The following is a 19,324-nucleotide window of genomic DNA, read 5'->3' as shown; positions in this document are numbered from 1 at the left end:
GATCCAGCCGTGGTAACATTGGCAAGTTTACACCAAGGTAGATTCGGCCTCTCGATGACACCAGACACGCTGTCATACAAGTCCTCTCCTCGTGTTTTCTCTATTAGGGATTCCATGGTAAAAAAATCCTGCATTATCTCAAATCTGTCATTAATCCCTCTAATAAAAATTAAGAGCTGAGTGGTGTCTTTTATGTTATTACTTTCATCCAGTGCTAACAAATATAACTTTAACCAGCATTTTTGTTAAACTCGCTGGCTATGTCTTCGTAAATTAGTTCTACACGGCGAGTGTCTGTCCTGCGTGATAAACAATTTTTTCAAATTTGTTTTTGCTCTCGGGACACAAGAGACCTGCTGTCTCTACCGTGCATTATTTCAAAAACTCCCCTTTGGAGAAAGGCTTGCTGGTCTTTGCTAATTTGAATGCCAGTAAATAACCTGCCTCGGTACTTGACTCTTGAATAGTAATTTGTTGATGAAATCTTTTTTGCTGAATTGGCTTGCTGCTCACCTTGCTGCAAAGGTGAAGTAGAGAGGATAGACCAGACTCCAACATCTAGTGGGATCAACTGAAACGCTGGCCATTGCAGGAAAAAGGCAAAATGAATGCGGTCTTTACTATAATTTGGTAATAATTATAGTAAAGACGCGTGTCGTCGGTCTCCTCCGGTGGTTCTTGAAAATATTCCGTTTCATCGTCACAGTCAGGTTGAAATCCGCTGTTTGAAATCTCGAAAAGTCCAGAATAAGGCCGGTATCAGTTTCAGCATCGCTGTCGTTCTCTGCATCACTGTCGAAGAACTGACTATCATCGTGGAAAATTAAGTCCAGTACGCGCTGCTTACACTGACTTGGATCTATCGCACTGGTCAGATTAAGGTCCTGTAATAATATGATTTAGATCCGCCACCGCTTCTTGTAATCCATAACAACACGAATGCGAAAGTTTTCACAGACAAGTGAAACCGGATCCTCAGCTTGTTATAGAAGTGACGTCAGCATGACTTCTTCGTTGGTATACGTTGGTATACGCCCTCTCCACAATGATGTCTGCGTGTTTGGTTAAAATAGTACGATTTAAAGGTTTGAACTCTATCAACACGGTTTCACATTGTGACTTCACATCACATGGAATATGGAGGAATGATCTTCACCCGGACTCTCGCTTTGAAGGAAACCAGGGAAACAAACCACACCAACAACGGACTGTTTCAGCTGCTGCGGTCAGGCAAGCGCCTCCGCAGTCACACAGCGAGAACAGAGAGACTGAGACGGAGTTTTTTCCCACAAGCCATTAGAACTGTCAATGTTGACCTCAACAGGGGTCCTAACTGAGCCATGCACTAGGCTCCACTACCTACTGTACTGTATGTAGCATACTGTACCGCATACTGTGTCACTGTGCAGGGTTGTTCGGTGTTACCGTATTACTGCGCCGTACTGTTGTATACTGTGCTGTATTATCCCACAAACACTACCTCACTTTATTCACATGCCACTTTAATGCACATATCTGTATATACATAATTAGCCTGTCCCATATACACAAGTCTATCCCAAAAACATAAGCCTATTCCCTTATCTATTCTATTTTCTTTTATTTTATTTTATTCTATATATTTTGATTTTATTCTATAGTATTCGACTTACTGCATTACATTTTAGGAATCAGTTTGTTGGTCAAGTAGAAATTCTTAGGTAGCCACTGTGTTCAGTCTAGGACATTTTGTGTGTAATCACCGGGTGCGTTGCATTACATTTCACTGCATATATGTATGAGAGTATGTATATGTATGTGACAAATTAACCTCTTGAATCTTGAATCTTGAAAGGAGGAAAGGAAACCAGGTTTTTCCATGTAATCTAACGGGAATATTTAACTCTGCGGTTTAACACATTTCTACTATTTATAAATCAAACTTGGTTTTGAAAATACATTACAAAAAAATGCAAAGGAACACAAATATGCAAAAATCTAATTTTCCTTCAAGAAAGGTTTTATCAACTTATTTGGCTGCTCCTGGCGATTTTAGAAATGTGCGAGATAGTGGCTTTTGCTGCGCTGGGTCACATATTCGACGGGCTGGAGTAAAAAGCCCAACCGTATGGGCCGTATGTGGCCCGTGGGCCGTACTTTGCCCATGCCTGTTCTACATACATACATACAAGATAAATACTACATACATACATATATAGATACATACATACATACTCCATACATACATACATACATACATACATACTACATACATACATACATACATACATACATACATACATACTACATACATACATACATGTATACATTGTTGGAGAAATTCTCCTGCGTGGTCAGTGAGGTTAATCTGCCCACTACAGGAAAACAAAACAGAGTATTAAAGATATTTATTCTGCAGAATAAAGACAAAGATACAGTCCTGCTTCAAAGCAGTGTTCTGATCAGTCTACCCCAACTACTGACAAAGAAAGTTTTATAGTAAAGAGAGGTTGCGTGCCATTGGTCAGAAGTCATTTACAAGACTGTGCCCCTCAATTGTCTCCCCGGGTGTTACCCTCAAACAGTGATTCAACAATCAAACTCCTGTCACAGGTACAATCATACTATCCCATAAAATAAACACACAATGCTCTTTCAAGCCCCTCCGGGGTTATTCTTATCTCAATAAAAGGTTGAATGAGGATGGAATGTGATCTGGTTCTTCAATACTACAATTGACATTGTTGAGAAAGAACAGCCTCTTTACATAAACTCTGGGAGGCTCCTTAAAAACCCAGAGGCTATGTTTTAAAACAGCGTAACATACAAAAGGCTATTGTCCTATATAAAACATGTAAAACATCATTCAAATAGTTGATCATATGCATTTTTCTCTCACATTCCCTCATTTTGTTCCTACTGGAACACCACCTCAAGGAAAGTGCAATAATTCTAAAATTTCATATAATTAAGGCAAAGGGATCAGAAAATGACATAAATTGAATACAATACAATTAGACTGCAGAGTTATCCTTATGAATTCGATCTTGTTGGAATCTACTGGGAAAACACACATCTAATGCTAAATTTAACTATTTAAACTCATAACCAAATATCCCAGATAGAATTCAAGAATACCTCCACCTCAAATTGGCCAAACCTCTCTTCTCACATTTGAATCGAGAAGAGTAAAAGACCAGTAAGGGTTATCTACAGTATATTATGACAACACACAACATAAAAACAAAACCCAATCGTACAGAGGAAAAAATCCTGTGTGAAGTCATTCTACAATTCTTACTAGAAAGCAAAAAAAATCATGAATCACATTATGACATAAACAAAATCAACATGGAGAGATTCCCCAAATGCTATGCAGATTAAGCAATGGTTATCACCTAACAGAATTAAGAATCTTTTTTGTCACATGAAACACGCATATATATATATATATATATATATATACACACACAGGCACACATGCTTGTTGGGTGGTGGCCAGTGAAATGCAGCCTCTGCATTTCACCCATCCTGGCCTTCCTCTGGGAGACAACCCTTATTTGACAAGAGCAATATTCGGTACGGCCGCTTTGTTGGCTGCATTGACTCCAACAATTCCTATAGAGATGGGGTTAAGTACATTAATGTAATCAATAGAAATTGGAAGATCAAAATGGGGGGGTTATGACATCAAAACATTAAACAGATGTTTCTCATCAATCAGCTACACCACACCATATCAAACTTGCCTGAACATATAAATGCAACCAAATAAAACAAAAGACAGTTTACAACAGATAGAAACACAAACACACAAGTGAATATACAGTGTTATACAAAGATAGACGAACACTGTTTTAAACAAAAAAACAAATGACGGAAAAAAACCCCCAATGAAAACCTTCCTTGTTGTTGTACTCATGAGTTTAAATCATCGTAGTTTAACTTTTCAAGAACTTCAGTAGCAAGATCTGGGCGGGGCGAAGCCACAACAACCGCTATCGCTGTCAAGCAATCATGTGAATCTCCATTAGAGGGAAGAAGAGAAGTTAGAGTAAGCAAAGTGAAAGTTGCACATGTTGATGATGGAGAGGTGTTGCCTGAGAGAAATGAGCCGGTTCGCTTCATGCTGTGAAAATGCATCTGCTGATGCCTCTGGACACATCATCAGTGATGTTCCTGGAATCATTGGGTGTTTCGGGTCTTTCAACGTCACACACCCTCATCCAGGTGACCCAGCCGGGGCTGATCAGACCCCGGCTTGTGTCCAGATGGCTAACTTACTACCATGTCTCCACTGTTCTCCTCTCTTGAGCCACAGCCATCTTGAGGCCCTCTCTGCCGCTTCGGTGGTACTGCGGATGGCTCTCCTCTTTCTCTCTCCCTCGATGCCTAAACTGCTGAAGGATCTGGCCAAAGAACGAGCCGCGAAACCTCTGCATCCCACCTCCACTGGGAGGCACCTCGCTCTCCTTCCAGCCTTCTGACAGTTGCTGACCAGTCCCGCGTAGTTGGAGAGCTTCCTCTCAAAGGCTTCTTCCAGGCTGTCTTCCCACGAAACTGTCAGCTCCAGCAGCACGGCCTGCTTGGTGGTCTCAGACACGAGGACGATGTCTGGTCGCAGGGTGGTAACAGCAATGTGGCTGGGGAACTTCAGCTGCCACTCAAGGTCCACCAACAGCTGCCAGTCTCTTGCGGAGGTCAGGATGCCTGCAGGTGTTCTTCTGGCAGGGGTTGCCTGCTCCCCAGCTCTGACAAAGGCGATGGTTTTCTTGGAGGGACAGAACTGCTTTGCCCACTCAAGTCCAGTGCTGATGGCTTCAGCGATGGTCTTAAGGACTTGGTCATGCCTCCAGCGGTACCATCCTTCTCCAAGTGCCGTAGTGCAGCAGGATGTGCTCTAGGGTTCCTCGCTTGGAACACAATGGGCATGCTGGTGTCTCTGCTATGCCCCATGTGTGCAGGTTAGACAGGCTTGGAAGCACATCATAAACTTCCTGGATGAGGAATTTAATGCGGTGAGGCTCGGCTCTCCAGATCTCAGTCCAGGTCACCTTCCTCTCAACCGCGTTCTCCCATCTTGTCCATGCTCCTTGTTGTTTCCTCCCCACAGCCTTGCAGGATCTTGTCTCGTCCACTGCTGCTCTCATCTCCACTTGTACAAGGCGCCGCCTCTCCTTCCCTCTGGTGTTCAATTGAGGAGTTGGAAAGGATCCTAGCCCAGCATGGCCTCGTGTGACCACTTCCACAAGGCTCCTGTGATGCAGCCTTGCTTCTGCCCCTTGGACAGGGTCCCCCGCCCTCCACTTCCTGCCAGTCCTCACTTGGATTCGAGCTTTGGCCACCTTCGGATCACTTGAGTCCCTGTACTGCACCACTTCTCTGGCTCTATGTTTTTCAATGTACATGTTTGGTTCTATGTTCATATTGAAGTTCAAGTTCAAGAGATTATTCTCTCTCTCTACGTCGTCCTCAGACGAGCATTCCATCGGCGTCTCCAGTCATCTCTGTTCTCCATACATCTGGCCAGCTCCTTTGTGCTTTCCGCACCAGCGTCTTTCCTTAGCACGTCCACAGAGGTAGATGCGTGACGTCCTCTTGATCGATGCCCGTGTGTAGGTTCCCACAGTACAAGCTTTTTGGCCGGGAGTTCTCGGTGGCGGTGGCAATGGCCTGCTAGTCTCATCCTCCTTACTGCTATCTTCTCTGATACACTGGGTAGTGCCACATACAGATGTTGGTTGGTAATGTGTTCGTCCTGGTTGATGTTCAGTACCACACGTAACATTCTGGTGTAGCACCCATCCAGAGACTTCTGTAGGGCCTTTGTTAGTGTCCAGCACTCGCAGCCGTATAGGAAAACGGACTCCACGGTGGCAGAGAAGAAGCTGATCTTGATGTGTCGGGGGAGGTTGGATTTCCACACACTGGTCATGCCATTAAGTGCTCTCCAGGCAAGTGCTTTCCTCACATTAAGGTCCTTTTCCGTGGAGCCGACCCACACGCCCAGGTATTTAAAGTCATTGACCTCTTTTAGCACTGAGCCTTCTGTTGTTATTAGGGGTGGGTGTTCCTGGGGGAAGTTGTAGGTCATGACCTCGGTTTTCTTTGCGTTTAGCATGAGGCCGACCTTAGCACACTCTAGCTCAACTCTGGTCAGGAGATCCTGTGCTTGCTTCACGTTGTTAGATAGCAGGCAGATGTCATCAGCGTAGTCCAGGTCTGTCAGGGTTTCTGCTGGGTGTCTCATGGACTTTCTGGGTGCGATAGTGAAGCCGAGCTCCGGCTCCCTTCCTTTGATGGCTTGTCTCAGAGCATAGTCCAATACTATAATGAAAAGGAAGGGGGTGAGGGTGTCTTCCTGCAGCACTCCGGTTTGGATGTTGAACTCCTCGCTGTTACCGTCCGGCGTTGTCACTTGGGCTCTCGTTCCCGTGTACATGGTCCCTATGGCACGGAGTAGGTTGGGAGGAACATCGTAGGCCTTGAGTATTCTCAACATCATTCCTCTGTGGATGGTGTCGAAGGCCTTCTTGAAGTCGATGAAACACATCACCGCAGCCAGGTTGTTCCTCTTTACCTCTTCAATGATCCTCCTTAACGCAAGGATCTGGGCTAAGGTGGTTCTACCCTCCTGGAACCCATTTTGGTTTTCCCTGAGGTGAGGGTCGATAGCACTCCGTATCCTGTTTAGTATCATGTGGTTGAACATTTTTGCAATGATACAGGTCAGGCTGATACCACGGTAATTGTCAGGTCTTGAGAGATCTCCAGATTTTGGTACCGGGATGATGTGTGAGAGTGACCATATTTCCGGCATGACATTTTCCATTAGAGCCTGGTTGCAGACCTCGAGATTGCAGTTCTTGATAACCTCTGGGGAGATGCCATCAGGTCCAGCCGCTTTCCCCTGCCTCAGGGAGGCTTTGATCTTGGCTAATCCCTGTGATGTCCTGGGGGATCTCAACATCATCGATGTTGAGATCCCCCAGGACTGCAGGTATTTCCTGCTCAGCACATTCCACTGCCTGGTGTGTGCCAAGGAGGTTCCTGAAGTGAGTTAATCAAGTGGTCACTCTCTCCTCTGGGCTGTTTCCTGCCACCTGTCCTTCTTTCGGTCTTTTCCTTCCACACATCTCATTGATGACCCTCCATGATTCGCTGTACTGTTGTTCTCCCTGGGCAGCTTCCACTCTGCGGACTTTTTGCATCAGCACCTCACCTCTGATTTTGTCATACTCGGCAAAGAGAAGACGCTTGGCCTCCTTCAAGGTCTCACGTTGTTCTGCGGACGGGTTTTGACCCAATGCGCATTTGTCACATACATATACATACGTTCATACATATATGCAGTGAAATGTCATGACACCCGGTGATTACGCACAATAAGCTCTATAAGCTCTAAAAGTACTAAAAAAATACCAAAATGTGCGTAATCGACACAAGGTGCTCGCGCAGGCAGCCGCAAGGGGAGGCGCCACAATCGCGATTCAGGGTTCTATGTTTGTTTTTTTTTCCCTGTACATGTTGTTTAGTTCTATTTTTTATGTTTTTCCATGTACATATTGTTTGTTTCTGTTTTTGTATTTTTCCATGTACATGTTATTGTTTGATACAATGTAGATATTTTTCCATGTATGTTTGGTTCTATATTCATGTTTTTCCTTTTACATGTTGCTGTTTGTTTCTATGTTCATGTTCTTCCAGGTACACGTTGTTGGTTGGTTCTATGTTTATGTTTTCTATATACATGTTGTTGTTTACTTCTATGTTTATGTATTTCCATATACATGTTGTTTGTTTCTATGTTTGTATTTCTCCGTATATATGTTGTTTGGTTCTGTTTATGTTTTTCCATGTACATGATGCTGTTTGTTTCTATGTTTATGTTTTTCCATGTTCATGTTGTTTTGTTCTATGTTTATGTTTTTCCATGTACATGTTGTTGTTTGTTTCTATGTTTGTATTTCTCTGTGTATATCTTGTTTGTTTCTGTGTTTGTCTTTCCATGTACATGTTGTTGTTTTGTTCTATGTTCATGGTTTTCCATGTACATGTTATTGTTTGATGGTGGTTTGTTTCTATGTTTGTATTTCTCCAGGTATATGTTGTTTGGTTCTGTTTGTTTTTCCATGTACATGTTATTGTTTGATTCAATATTTATATTTTTCCATGTACATGTTTGTTTCTATGTTCATGTTTTTCCTTTTACATGTTAGTTTCTATGTTTATGTTTTTCCATGTACATGTTGATTGCTTCTGTGTTTTTGTTTTTCCATGTACATGTTATAGTTTGTTTCTATGTTCATGTTTTTCCTTTTACATGTTGTTTGTTCCTATGTTTTTTTTTCATTTACATGTTTTGTTCTATGTTTGTTTTTCCATGTACATGTTGTTTGTTTCTATGTTTCTATTTCTCTGTGTATATGTTGTTTGGTTCTGTTCATGTTTGTCCATGTACATTCTATTGTTTGATTCAATGTTTATATTTTTCCATGTACATGTTGTTTGTTTCTATGTTTATTTGTCTCACCTGTGGTGATTCTCCCTCCTGGAGTAGTGATCAGTTGTTTATAGACCTAACCCTGATAGCTGCTTGTCCACAGAGGGGCTGCTGCTGCTTGTGTGCTCTGCTCCTCACAGGACAGAGTTGTTGCAGCAGTTGTTGATGATTAAAGATGAATGAAGAGTTTCATTGCAGCTTGACAGGTTCAACTCCACTTGCAACTCACTCTGTCCTGGATACAACAGAACAAATACTGTGTAGTATGTGCAGCATGCTGACAGCACAGGGTTAAAAAAATAATAATAATAATAATAATTTCAACCGTTTCACTGGAAATCTGAGTTCCTGTTTTCATTAAACCGTCCATCGCTTCCATCCTGCAGCCACACGCCGCCTCGTGGTGCTGAGCAGCCACTGCACGAAACCCGAAGCTCGTCTCTATTTTAAGAGCCATGGCTTGCTCAACGGCATCGGCATTAGAGTCACTCCCTCATGATGAGTGTGACTCCAGTCTCACTCATAAAGTTTAGTGAAAAGTGAAATTGATCAGTTTCATTGATTTATTTCCGATAAAAATCTTTGTAAAAGTTTCATTGTCAAAAAAAAGAATGAATAACTAAATAAAACAATAACAAATCACTTTGGACAAAAGTGTATGAATGATAATAAAACCTCAATAACCCATCACTTACTGGTGGAGCAGACAGACGGGCAGGCAGAGAGACAGACAGGGAGAGGAAGAGATCAGAGTTCAGGAACAATATCAATCTGCTGCTTTATCTGTTTAATTAATTGACGCTGAGAAAAGAATCCACTTCCTTCATCTTTTCAGACCTGTATTAGTACATTCATATTTATTCCAGTGGTTAAAATGCTTTCTAAACACTCTAAGAGCACTTCCTGTTTGGCAGCTGTGGAACCATCCTGCAGTAGCGGCAGACGACCAGCAGGCGGCGGAACAACCTGCTGGAACATCTGATCAGCGTTGATTCAGAACGTGTGACGTCAAACCACGCTGCTCCCTGATTGGTGAAACAGTGATGTCACAGTTTGGCCTTGTTCCTGTCTCGCAGGGCGTACAGGACTGAGTGGGCGTGGTCAAAGGATTCCCCCAGAGCTGATTGGACGCGGCTACTCCAGCGCTGCAGCTTGGGATGCTGCTCAAGGACGTCTCTGCCGCCCCCTAGAGGCTGCGAGCACAAAGAACATCAGCTCACATGACGTCACATCTGGACGAGCCCGTAGCAGATAGCAGCTAGATGTCTGTCTGTCTGTCTGTCTTCCTGCCGGTCAACCTGTCTGTCTGTCTCTCCACCTGTCTACCTGCATCAGCTCGCAGATGGCCAGCAGGTCGGCCAGTGTGATGTCCTCCCCGCACAGGAAGCTCTGTCTTCGGAGGAACATAGCGTCCAGTTGGTCCAGCGTGACGCGGAGCTCAGCCAGCGCCCCCTGCAGCGCCACAGCATCCACTGCAGAGCCAGACAGACGGGGGGCCAGGAACTGGGAGACAGACAGGTGGAGGGAGGAACAGGAGGAGAGACAGACAGGAGGAGGGAGGGACAGACAGTAGGCAGGCACACACGGCCTCATGTGTGATCGTGTGTGTATGTGTGTGTATGTGTGTATGTGTATGTATGTGTGTATGTATGTATGTGTGTGTATGTGTGTATGTGTATGTATGTGTGTATGTATGTATGTTTGTATGTGTGTGTGTGTGTGTTTATGTGGGTGTGTATGTGTATTATGTATTATGTATATGTGTCTGTTTACCTCCAGTATGAACACCCGTGAACAGTGTGCTCTGGTGTGTGTGTGGTGCCAGGCTGTGTACTCATCCACACGAGCTCTGCGCTCCGGCTGCCGTGGATACCAGTGCTGTGGTATCTCAGGGTACTTGTTGACAAGGTACTTCAAGATGGCGTCGCTGGAAACAACGTTCAAATCCAAATTACAAAGTGTGTATTAGCATGTGCTCAGAATTGGCGTGTACGCTGTGTGTACTGTGTGTGTACCTCTCAGTCAGTACAAAGTCATGTTCCACTAAAACTGGAACTTTCTGCATCGGATTCAAACGAGAGAATTCTGGAGTCAGCTGCTCCCCTACACACACACACACACACACACACAATACTGTTTACTACGTATACCTTATATTAATACTGTTTACTACGTATACCTTATATTAATACTGTTTACTATGTATACCCTATAAACAGTATTAATATAGGGTATACATAGTAAGCAGTATTAATATAGGGTATACATAGTAAACCATATTAATATAGGGTATACATAGTAAGCAGTATTAATATAGGGTATACATAGTAAACAATATTAATATAGGGTATACATAGTAAACCATATTAATATAGGGTATACATAGTAAACCATATTAATATAGGGTATACATAGTAAACCATATTAATATAGGGTATACATAGTAAGCAGTATTAATATAGGGTATACATAGTAAACCATATTAATATAGGGTATACATAGTAAACAATATTAATATAGGGTATACATAGTAAACCATATTAATATAGGGTATACATAGTAAACCGTATTAATATAGGGTATACATAGTAAACAGTATTAATATAGGGTATACATAGTAAACCATATTAATATAGGGTATACATAGTAAGCAGTATTAATATAGGGTATACATAGTAAACAGTATTAATATAGGGTATACATAGTAAACAGTATTAATATAGGGTATACATAGTAAACCATATTAATATAGGGTATACATAGTAAGCAGTATTAATATAGGGTATACATAGTAAACAGTATTAATATAGGGTATACATAGTAAACAGTATTAATATAGGGTATACATAGTAAACAGTATTAATATAGGGTATACGTAGTAAGCAGTATTAATATAGGGTATACATAGTAAACAGTATTAATATAGGGTATACGTAGTAAGCAGTATTAATATAGGGTATACATAGTAAACAGTATTAATATAGGGTATACGTAGTAAGCAGTATTAATATAGGGTATACATAGTAAACAGTATTAATATAGGGTATACGTAGTAAGCAGTATTAATATAGGGTATACATAGTAAGCAGTATTAATATAGGGTATACATAGTAAACAGTATTAATATAGGGTATACATAGTAAACAGTATTAATATAGGGTATACATAGTAAGCAGTATTAATATAGGGTATACATAGTAAGCAGTATTAATATAGGGTATACATAGTAAGCAGTATTAATATAGGGTATACATAGTAAACAGTATTAATATAGGGTATACATAGTAAACCATATTAATATAGGGTATACATAGTAAGCAGTATTAATATAGGGTATACATAGTAAGCAGTATTAATATAGGGTATACATAGTAAACAGTATTAATATAGGGTATACATAGTAAGCAGTATTAATATAGGGTATACGTAGTAAACAGTATTAATATAGGGTATACATAGTAAACAGTATTAATATAGGGTATACATAGTAAACCATATTAATATAGGGTATACATAGTAAGCAGTATTAATATAGGGTATACATAGTAAGCAGTATTAATATAGGGTATACATAGTAAACAGTATTAATATAGGGTATACATAGTAAGCAGTATTAATATAGGGTATACATAGTAAGCAGTATTAATATAGGGTATACATAGTAAACCATATTAATATAGGGTATACATAGTAAGCAGTATTAATATAGGGTATACATAGTAAACAGTATTAATATAGGGTATACATAGTAAGCAGTATTAATATAGGGTATACATAGTAAGCAGTATTAATATAGGGTATACATAGTAAGCAGTATTAATATAGGGTATACATAGTAAGCAGTATTAATATAGGGTATACATAGTAAGCAGTATTAATATAGGGTATACATAGTAAGCAGTATTAATATAGGGTATACATAGTAAACAGTATTAATATAGGGTATACATAGTAAACCATATTAATATAGGGTATACGTAGTAAACAGTATTAATATAGGGTATACGTAGTAAGCAGTATTAATATAGGGTATACATAGTAAGCAGTATTAATATAGGGTATACATAGTAAGCAGTATTAATATAGGGTATACATAGTAAGCAGTATTAATATAGGGTATACATAGTAAACAGTATTAATATAGGGTATACATAGTAAGCAGTATTAATATAGGGTATACATAGTAAACAGTATTAATATAGGGTATACATAGTAAGCAGTATTAATATAGGGTATACATAGTAAGCAGTATTAATATAGGGTATACATAGTAAACAGTATTAATATAGGGTATACGTAGTAAGCAGTATTAATATAGGGTATACATAGTAAGCAGTATTAATATAGGGTATACATAGTAAGCAGTATTAATATAGGGTATACATAGTAAGCAGTATTAATATAGGGTATACATAGTAAGCAGTATTAATATAGGGTATACATAGTAAGCAGTATTAATATAGGGTATACATAGTAAGCAGTATTAATATAGGGTATACATAGTAAGCAGTATTAATATAGGGTATACATAGTAAGCAGTATTAATATAGGGTATACATAGTAAGCAGTATTAATATAGGGTATACGTAGTAAACAGTATTAATATAGGGTATACGTAGTAAGCAGTATTAATATAGGGTATACATAGTAAGCAGTATTAATATAGGGTATACGTAGTAAGCAGTATTAATATAGGGTATACATAGTAAGCAGTATTAATATAGGGTATACATAGTAAGCAGTATTAATATAGGGTATACATAGTAAACAGTATTAATATAGGGTATACGTAGTAAGCAGTATTAATATAGGGTATACATAGTAAGCAGTATTAATATAGGGTATACATAGTAAGCAGTATTAATATAGGGTATACATAGTAAACAGTATTAATATAGGGTATACATAGTAAGCAGTATTAATATAGGGTATACATAGTAAGCAGTATTAATATAGGGTATACATAGTAAGCAGTATTAATATAGGGTATACATAGTAAACAGTATTAATATAGGGTATACATAGTAAGCAGTATTAATATAGGGTATACATAGTAAACAGTATTAATATAGGGTATACATAGTAAGCAGTATTAATATAGGGTATACATAGTAAGCAGTATTAATATAGGGTATACATAGTAAACAGTATTAATATAGGGTATACGTAGTAAGCAGTATTAATATAGGGTATACATAGTAAGCAGTATTAATATAGGGTATACATAGTAAGCAGTATTAATATAGGGTATACATAGTAAACAGTATTAATATAGGGTATACATAGTAAGCAGTATTAATATAGGGTATACATAGTAAGCAGTATTAATATAGGGTATACATAGTAAGCAGTATTAATATAGGGTATACATAGTAAGCAGTATTAATATAGGGTATACATAGTAAGCAGTATTAATATAGGGTATACATAGTAAGCAGTATTAATATAGGGTATACATAGTAAGCAGTATTAATATAGGGTATACATAGTAAGCAGTATTAATATAGGGTATACATAGTAAGCAGTATTAATATAGGGTATACATAGTAAACAGTATTAATATAGGGTATACATAGTAAGCAGTATTAATATAGGGTATACATAGTAAGCAGTATTAATATAGGGTATACATAGTAAGCAGTATTAATATAGGGTATACATAGTAAACAGTATTAATATAGGGTATACATAGTAAGCAGTATTAATATAGGGTATACATAGTAAACAGTATTAATATAGGGTATACATAGTAAGCAGTATTAATATAGGGTATACATAGTAAGCAGTATTAATATAGGGTATACATAGTAAACAGTATTAATATAGGGTATACGTAGTAAGCAGTATTAATATAGGGTATACATAGTAAGCAGTATTAATATAGGGTATACATAGTAAGCAGTATTAATATAGGGTATACATAGTAAACAGTATTAATATAGGGTATACATAGTAAGCAGTATTAATATAGGGTATACATAGTAAGCAGTATTAATATAGGGTATACATAGTAAGCAGTATTAATATAGGGTATACATAGTAAGCAGTATTAATATAGGGTATACATAGTAAGCAGTATTAATATAGGGTATACATAGTAAGCAGTATTAATATAGGGTATACATAGTAAGCAGTATTAATATAGGGTATACATAGTAAGCAGTATTAATATAGGGTATACATAGTAAGCAGTATTAATATAGGGTATACATAGTAAACAGTATTAATATAGGGTATACATAGTAAGCAGTATTAATATAGGGTATACGTAGTAAGCAGTATTAATATAGGGTATACATAGTAAGCAGTATTAATATAGGGTATACATAGTAAGCAGTATTAATATAGGGTATACATAGTAAACAGTATTAATATAGGGTATACATAGTAAGCAGTATTAATATAGGGTATACGTAGTAAGCAGTATAAACAGACTGACCCCTGCGCAGAGCCACAGTGCGCACCCCGTGCTGCACCCTGTACAGGCGCAGCAGGATGTGCACCGCCCTGCAGGGCTGCGACAGCAGGTCCAGGTGCAGCACCAGGGTCGGACTGGCCGCCATGACAGCTCTGCTGCTTCTGCTTCCGCTGCAGGGAGGAAGTGTGTGGACCTTATACCTCTAGAGGCCGCGAGGCGGCGCTAGAAAGTCGTTGCGCTGAGCCAGACACGTAAACCCCGCCGCCATCTTTGAGCGGTGTTTATTCTGCTCTGCGCTGGAAGAGCAGATTTAATAATATTCCAATGAAATTTCTCATCCTGTATTAAAATGATAATTCTAATCATATATATTTTAATGACATATCTAATAATACTCTAATGATATTTCTTGTTTTAAAATGATAATTCTAATAATATATGTCCAAATGACATATCTAATCTAAACTCTTCGACGTGCAACAGTAAAAAGTGAAGCAACATGGAAGACGAGTAGGAGAGGACGAGGGAAGGAGAGGACGAGGGAAGGAGAGGAGTGGAGGAAGAGAGGAGAGGAGAAGGGAAGACAAGTAGGAGAGAAGGACAGAAGGAGAGGAGAGGAGGAGGGAAGGAGAGGAGGAGGGAAGGGGATGAGAGAGGAGAGAAGGGAAGGAGATGGAGGGAAGGAGAGAAGGGGGGGAGGATGAAAGGAGAGAAGGAGGTGAGGTGAGGAGAGGAGAGAAGCAGGAGAGGAGAGAAGGGGGGGAGGAGGAGGTAAAGAGAAGGAGGGAAGAAGAGGAGGAGGTGAGGAGAGAAGGTAAGGGGGTAAGGAGAGAAGGTAAGGAGAGAATGAGAGAAGGAGGTGAGGAGAGAAGGAGGTAAGGGGAGAAGGAGAGAAGGCGTGAGAAGAGGAGAGAAGGAGGTGAGGAGAAGAGAGGAGGGAAGAAGAGGAGGAGGTAAGGAGAGAAGGTAAGGGGGTAAGGAGAGAATGAGAACGAGGTAAGGAAAGAACGAGGTAAATAGAAGGAGAGAAGGAGGGAAGAAGAGGAGGAGGTAAGGAGAGAAGGTAAGGGAGAAGGAGAGAAGGAGGTGAGGAGAGGAGAGAAGGAGGAGAGGAGAGAAGGAGGTGAGGAGAGGAGAGAAGGAGATGAGGAGAGAAGGAGGTGAGGAGAGAAGGTAAGGAGAGAGGAAAAGGAGGTGAGGAGAGAAGGAGGTGAGGAGAGGAGAGGAGGAGAAGGAGGTGAGGAGAGGAGGAGAAGGAGGTGAGGAGAGGAGAAGAAGGTGAGGAGAGGAGAGGAGAGAAGGAGGTGAGGAGAGGAGAGGAGGAGAAGGAGGTGAGGAGAGGAGGAGAAGGAGGTGAGGAGAGGAGGAGAAGGAGGTGAGGAGAGGAGGAGAAGGAGGTGAGGAGAGGAGAAGAAGGTGAGGAGAGGAGGAGAAGGAGGTGAGGAGAGGAGAAGAAGGTGAGGAGAGGAGAGGAGGAGAAGGAGGTGAGGAGAGGAGAGGAGGAGAAGGAGGTGAGGAGAGGAGGAGAAGGAGGTGAGGAGAGGAGAAGGAGGTGAGGAGAGGAGGAGAAGGAGGTGAGGAGAGGAGAAGAAGGTGAGGAGAGGAGAGGAGAGAAGGAGGTGAGGAGAGGAGAGGAGAGAAGGAGGTGAGGAGAGGAGAGGAGGAGAAGGAGGTGAGGAGAGGAGAGGAGAGGAGGAGAAGGAGGTGAGGAGAGGAGAGGAGAGAAGGAGGTGAGGAGAGGAGGAGAAGGAGGTGAGGAGAGGAGAGGAGGAGAAGGAGGTGAGGAGAGGAGGAGAAGGAGGTGAGGAGAGGAGAAGGAGGTGAGGAGAGGAGGAGAAGGAGGTGAGGAGAGGAGAAGAAGGTGAGGAGAGGAGAGGAGGAGAAGGAGGTGAGGAGAGGAGAGGAGGAGAAGGAGGTGAGGAGAGGAGGAGAAGGAGGTGAGGAGAGGAGAAGGAGGTGAGGAGAGGAGGAGAAGGAGGTGAGGAGAGGAGAAGAAGGTGAGGAGAGGAGAGGAGAGAAGGAGGTGAGGAGAGGAGAGGAGAGAAGGAGGTGAGGAGAGGAGAGGAGGAGAAGGAGGTGAGGAGAGGAGAGGAGAGGAGGAGAAGGAGGTGAGGAGAGGAGAGGAGAGAAGGAGGTGAGGAGAGGAGGAGAAGGAGGTGAGGAGAGGAGAGGAGAGAAGGAGGTGAGGAGAGGAGAGGAGAGAAGGAGGTGAGGAGAGGAGAGGAGGAGAAGGAGGTGAGGAGAGGAGAGGAGAGAAGGAGGTGAGGAGAGGAGGAGAAGGAGGTGAGGAGAGGAGAGGAGGAGAAGGAGGTGAGGAGAGGAGAGAACCGATGCTCAAAAACCTTTCAAACCCATCAAACCACTTCCGCTTCCGGCGAACTGGTGACGTCACAGTCACACGTCGTAATTCGCCACCGCGCTACACTGCGACCAGACGATTTCAACGTCATGACGGTTATTACGGTTATTACGGTTATTACAATGTTCAGAGGAAAACGGAGCCGCGACGCAACACGACGCTGGACGGCAGCTACCCGTTGCTATGGTGACCGTTTGTTTTCTTTTTTAATATATGTTCGACATGATGATGTTTATACATTTATTATGTTTAACAATCGCTTTGTTTGAAAAATATATTTTCATTTATTTCTCGGATGTGAATATGTTTCATATGCTCACCCAATAGGAACAGTGGAGTGGCTGTATGACCATGTCGTACGTACGTCGCAATGCATTGTGGGATATGTTTGTCAGCGTTTACTGCAGTTCATCAGGTGTAGTGAGTGTACCTGGTACTTTTCACATACTTATTTCATGCATACTCAGCTTTCACACATTAACAGGATGTACTAGGTATTAAGTAGTATGCTCGGGTGAACTAGGTAGTATGCACTAGGTAGTATTCTAGGGTGTACTAGGTAGTAAGCACTAAGTAGTATTCTATTGTGAACTAGGTAGTATGCACTAAGTAGTATTCTAGGGTGTACTAGGTAGTAAGCACTAAGTAGTATGCACTTAGTAGTATTCTAGGGTGTACTAGGTAGTAAGCACTAAGTAGTATGCACTAAGTAGTATTCTAGGGTGTACTAGGTAGTAAGCACTAAGTAGTATGCACTTAGTAGTATTCTAGGGTGTACTAGGTAGTAAGCACTAAGTAGTATGCACTTAGTAGTATTCTAGGATGTACTAGGTAGTATGCATTAAGTAGTATTCTAGGGTGTACGAGGTAGTAAGCACTAGACAGTATGCTAGGATGTACTAGGTTGTATGCACTAAGTAGTATGCTAGGATCTACGAGGTAGTATGCACTAAGTAGTATTCTAGGGTGTTCTAGGTAATATGCACTAAACAGTTTTCTACGATGCACTAGGTAATATGCACTAAGTAATATACTAGGGTGTTCTAGGTAATATGCACTAAGTAGTATGCTAGGATGTAGTAGGTAGTATGCACTAAGTGCTATTCTTGGGAGTACGTGTAAGTATGCACTCAGTAGTATTCGAGGGAGTACTAGTTAGTATCCACTAAGTAGTATTCTAGGGTATACTAGGTAGTATGCACTAGGTAGTATGCTCAGATGCTATTTTTCAACCCAGTGCGAATCCAGTCAGGACAGCGAAATTGTGAAACCTGAACTTGAGGCCGATGGTTCTGTTGGTGGGTGGGCAGAGCCTTCTTGCAGATGGGCGGAGCTCCCTGTCACGTTTCGTTTAATATTCTGGTCTGTCTGCTATGTCCTGATACCACGCCAACAAAGAACTTACTGCTCTGTTCTGTTCCTTCAGGCACTAAAAACCTGGACCAGCTGAGAGGAGCTGCCAGGAGGTCCAGCGAATAGGAGGTCCAGCTGCTAGGATGTCCAGCTGCCAGGAGGTCCAGCTGCCAGCAGGTCCAGCTACCAGCAGGTCCAGCTACCAGCAGGGCCAGCTACCAGGAGGTCCAGCTACCAGGAGATCCAGCAAATAGGAGGTCCAGCTGCCAGGAGATCCAGGTGGTCCAGATATTGCCAGAGAACCAGACTGCATGGGTCAGGATTAAATGTGATGGTGCGCCCTCTATGTCCGGGGTCAACCAGGGCGTAGCGGACCAGGCCGCGGGTCCTCGGCCCCCCCTGGCAGAGAAGGCCCTGTCGGAGGGCCTAGCCCGCCTGCGGTATCGGGACACCTCGCTGCTCGTCTGGCAGCAGCAGCAGCAGCAGCTGGAGACCGGACCCCCCAGCACCTACCTAAACCGCAGCCAATCCACCTGGTACAGCCGCAACGGGAACCGGGCCGTCCTGGTCCGGGACAGGAGGGTGCTGGGGGCGGACCGGGACGACCGCTCCAGGGTCTGTACGCTGATGTAGACCCAGGACCGGTTTTACAGTGTTGTCTCTTAATAAAGTATTTTCTTTCACCAACAGTCTTCTTAAAGCAGTTGCCATG

At 41.7% G+C, this 19,324-nt stretch overlaps 2 protein-coding genes across 5 annotated transcripts; one reads left to right on the top strand and one right to left on the bottom strand.

The window, feature by feature from the left end:
• Window positions 1–9,031: 9,031 nt before the first annotated feature.
• gstt2 (glutathione S-transferase theta 2) lies at window positions 9,032–15,058 on the bottom strand. Its single transcript, XM_080004105.1, has 5 exons — window positions 14,922–15,058; window positions 10,498–10,585; window positions 10,256–10,409; window positions 9,809–9,985; window positions 9,032–9,675 (listed from the first exon to the last, which is right to left on the bottom strand). Exons 1-5 carry the CDS (start codon window positions 15,043–15,045, stop codon window positions 9,529–9,531), a joined length of 690 nt encoding a protein of 229 aa, XP_079860231.1. The 5' UTR covers window positions 15,046–15,058; the 3' UTR covers window positions 9,032–9,528.
• A 2,280-nt stretch (window positions 15,059–17,338) lies between these two features.
• Window positions 17,339–19,301, top strand: brd3os (BRD3 opposite strand). Of its 4 annotated transcripts, none has more exons than XM_080003810.1 (2): window positions 17,339–17,445; window positions 18,686–19,301. In XM_080003810.1, the coding sequence occupies exon 2, from the start codon at window positions 18,958–18,960 to the stop codon at window positions 19,243–19,245; it is 288 nt and encodes a 95-aa protein (XP_079859936.1). In that variant the 5' UTR covers window positions 17,339–17,445; window positions 18,686–18,957; the 3' UTR covers window positions 19,246–19,301. The 4 variants fall into 4 exon arrangements, with proteins under 4 accessions (XP_079859936.1, XP_079859937.1, XP_079859935.1 ...); XM_080003811.1 differs by lacking the exon at window positions 17,339–17,445 and adding an exon at window positions 17,639–17,692; XM_080003809.1 differs by lacking the exon at window positions 17,339–17,445 and adding an exon at window positions 17,646–17,679.
• The last annotated feature ends 23 nt before the right edge of the window (window positions 19,302–19,324 follow it).

Source organism: Zeus faber, assembly GCF_960531495.2.
Source record: "Zeus faber genome assembly, chromosome: 7".
In the NCBI taxonomy this organism is placed as follows: Eukaryota; Metazoa; Chordata; class Actinopteri; order Zeiformes; family Zeidae; genus Zeus; species Zeus faber.
The sequence above is the reverse complement of the archived record's forward strand: the minus strand, read 5'-3'. Positions and strand labels throughout refer to the sequence as shown.

Bases quoted from the DNA above. Each gene is read 5' to 3' on its own strand.
- gstt2 (XM_080004105.1), bottom strand. From the start codon at position 15,045: ATGGCGGCCAGTCCGACCCTGGTGCTGCACCTGGACCTGCTGTCGCAG. The intron at 10,586-14,921 runs GTCAGTCTGTTT...GTGTGTGTGTAG, and splicing joins CACTGTGGCTCTGCGCAGGG to GGGAGCAGCTGACTCCAGAA. The intron at 9,676-9,808 runs GTAGACAGGTGG...TTGTGCTCGCAG, and splicing joins CCATCTGCGAGCTGATGCAG to CCTCTAGGGGGCGGCAGAGA.
- brd3os (XM_080003810.1), top strand. From the start codon at position 18,958: ATGTCCGGGGTCAACCAGGGCGTAGCGGACCAGGCCGCGGGTCCTCGG.